General features: G+C 35.7%; 1 protein-coding gene across 1 annotated transcript in view; it reads right to left on the bottom strand.

The window, feature by feature from the left end:
• Window positions 1-822, bottom strand: part of LOC142336939 (uncharacterized) — a 5,763-nt gene extending 4,941 nt beyond the window's left edge. The window contains exon 1 of the mRNA XM_075385929.1: window positions 415-822. Coding sequence (XP_075242044.1) covers window positions 415-596 — 182 coding nt within the window. The 5' untranslated portion in view covers window positions 597-822. The remainder of the gene's footprint in view (window positions 1-414) is intronic.
• Window positions 823-1,166: the final 344 nt, after the last annotated feature.

The following is a 1,166-nucleotide window of genomic DNA, read 5'->3' on the forward strand; positions in this document are numbered from 1 at the left end:
ATAAACCATGAATGAGTAGAAATCTTTTTCTCCAAGCTAGGCCAACTTTTTTGTCCAAATAACTGTCAGATATTATTTAAGTTTTCTTATTGAGTTTTCGCTGATTGTATGCAGACAACCTGCTAATTGCAACCATTTCTTTGAGATCTATTGCAAGACTATAGTAAACTCTCATTTGAATCTCCCAGCGTGCTTTTTTGATGACCGGATCATAAGCAATTTTGTGTGAGGATCTCGACCTGAGATTGACTCTAACTCCCACATGATCTTCAACCTAGTTTCCTGAATTCTAATTAAACTTCAAATTGTGCATCGATTAAAATTTGGTATCTTTTAGCCTTTCTTAAATTTTAAAATTTAAATGATTAAAACAGCTACAAGTTCACAGAGAGCTGTCTAGATCAATTTCAATACCTCTTCTCCTCTTTTCGCCACTCAAAATCATCACTACTTTTTGTTGTCTTCCAATATTTCCATGGTCCCCATGTTCCATCCAGTCTTTTCCCATTAATTCTGCAAATGTTTGGAATACTATCGTCACTTACAGCTCTTCCATTTCCATGTTCGTAACAGATAGGCTCAGTTGCCTTCCTCATCCCAACGTACACACATTCTTTGAAGAATTTCAAGTATCCTGTTGAAAGGGGATCATGTCTGTCCAAAGAGTTCAGCTCGGCAGATGTGATTAAAAGGACAGAAGTTGAAAGAGCGACAGTTGTAGTTTTGCAAGCACTTAAGTGAACAGAACCTCAAGTTTAAAATTGTTGACGAAATAGTGAACTTGGACAGTCTGTGGTTGGGCAAATAGTCGTCCAATGGCATAATTCTACAAAAAACACAACCACTAATGAGCTTAAAATGAACAAGAAGAACTAACAATTCATCTGATAGTTGTCGGTTGTCGTATCATAATTTTTACTTACATCTACACTGTGTGCATCAATGATAACAATTTTTAGAAAATCTCTGGAAGTTAAATTGGGTTTTCCCCTTATAGTCTCCCAGGAAACTAAAGCTCCCCATTATATTATTTTAACCCAGGTCGAGGTTTTGTCGAAAAAGTAATGTAAAATTGCGATGAATAGCTGTAAAGAAAAAATTTTCACATCTTCTTGCCGCATCTTTTTGCGATGAATGCAATGAATTTTTGTAAGATTATCGGTTTT

This window comes from Convolutriloba macropyga, chromosome 3, assembly GCF_964194025.1.
Source record: "Convolutriloba macropyga chromosome 3, txConMacr16.3, whole genome shotgun sequence".
NCBI classification, from domain to species: domain Eukaryota; kingdom Metazoa; phylum Xenacoelomorpha; order Acoela; family Convolutidae; genus Convolutriloba; species Convolutriloba macropyga.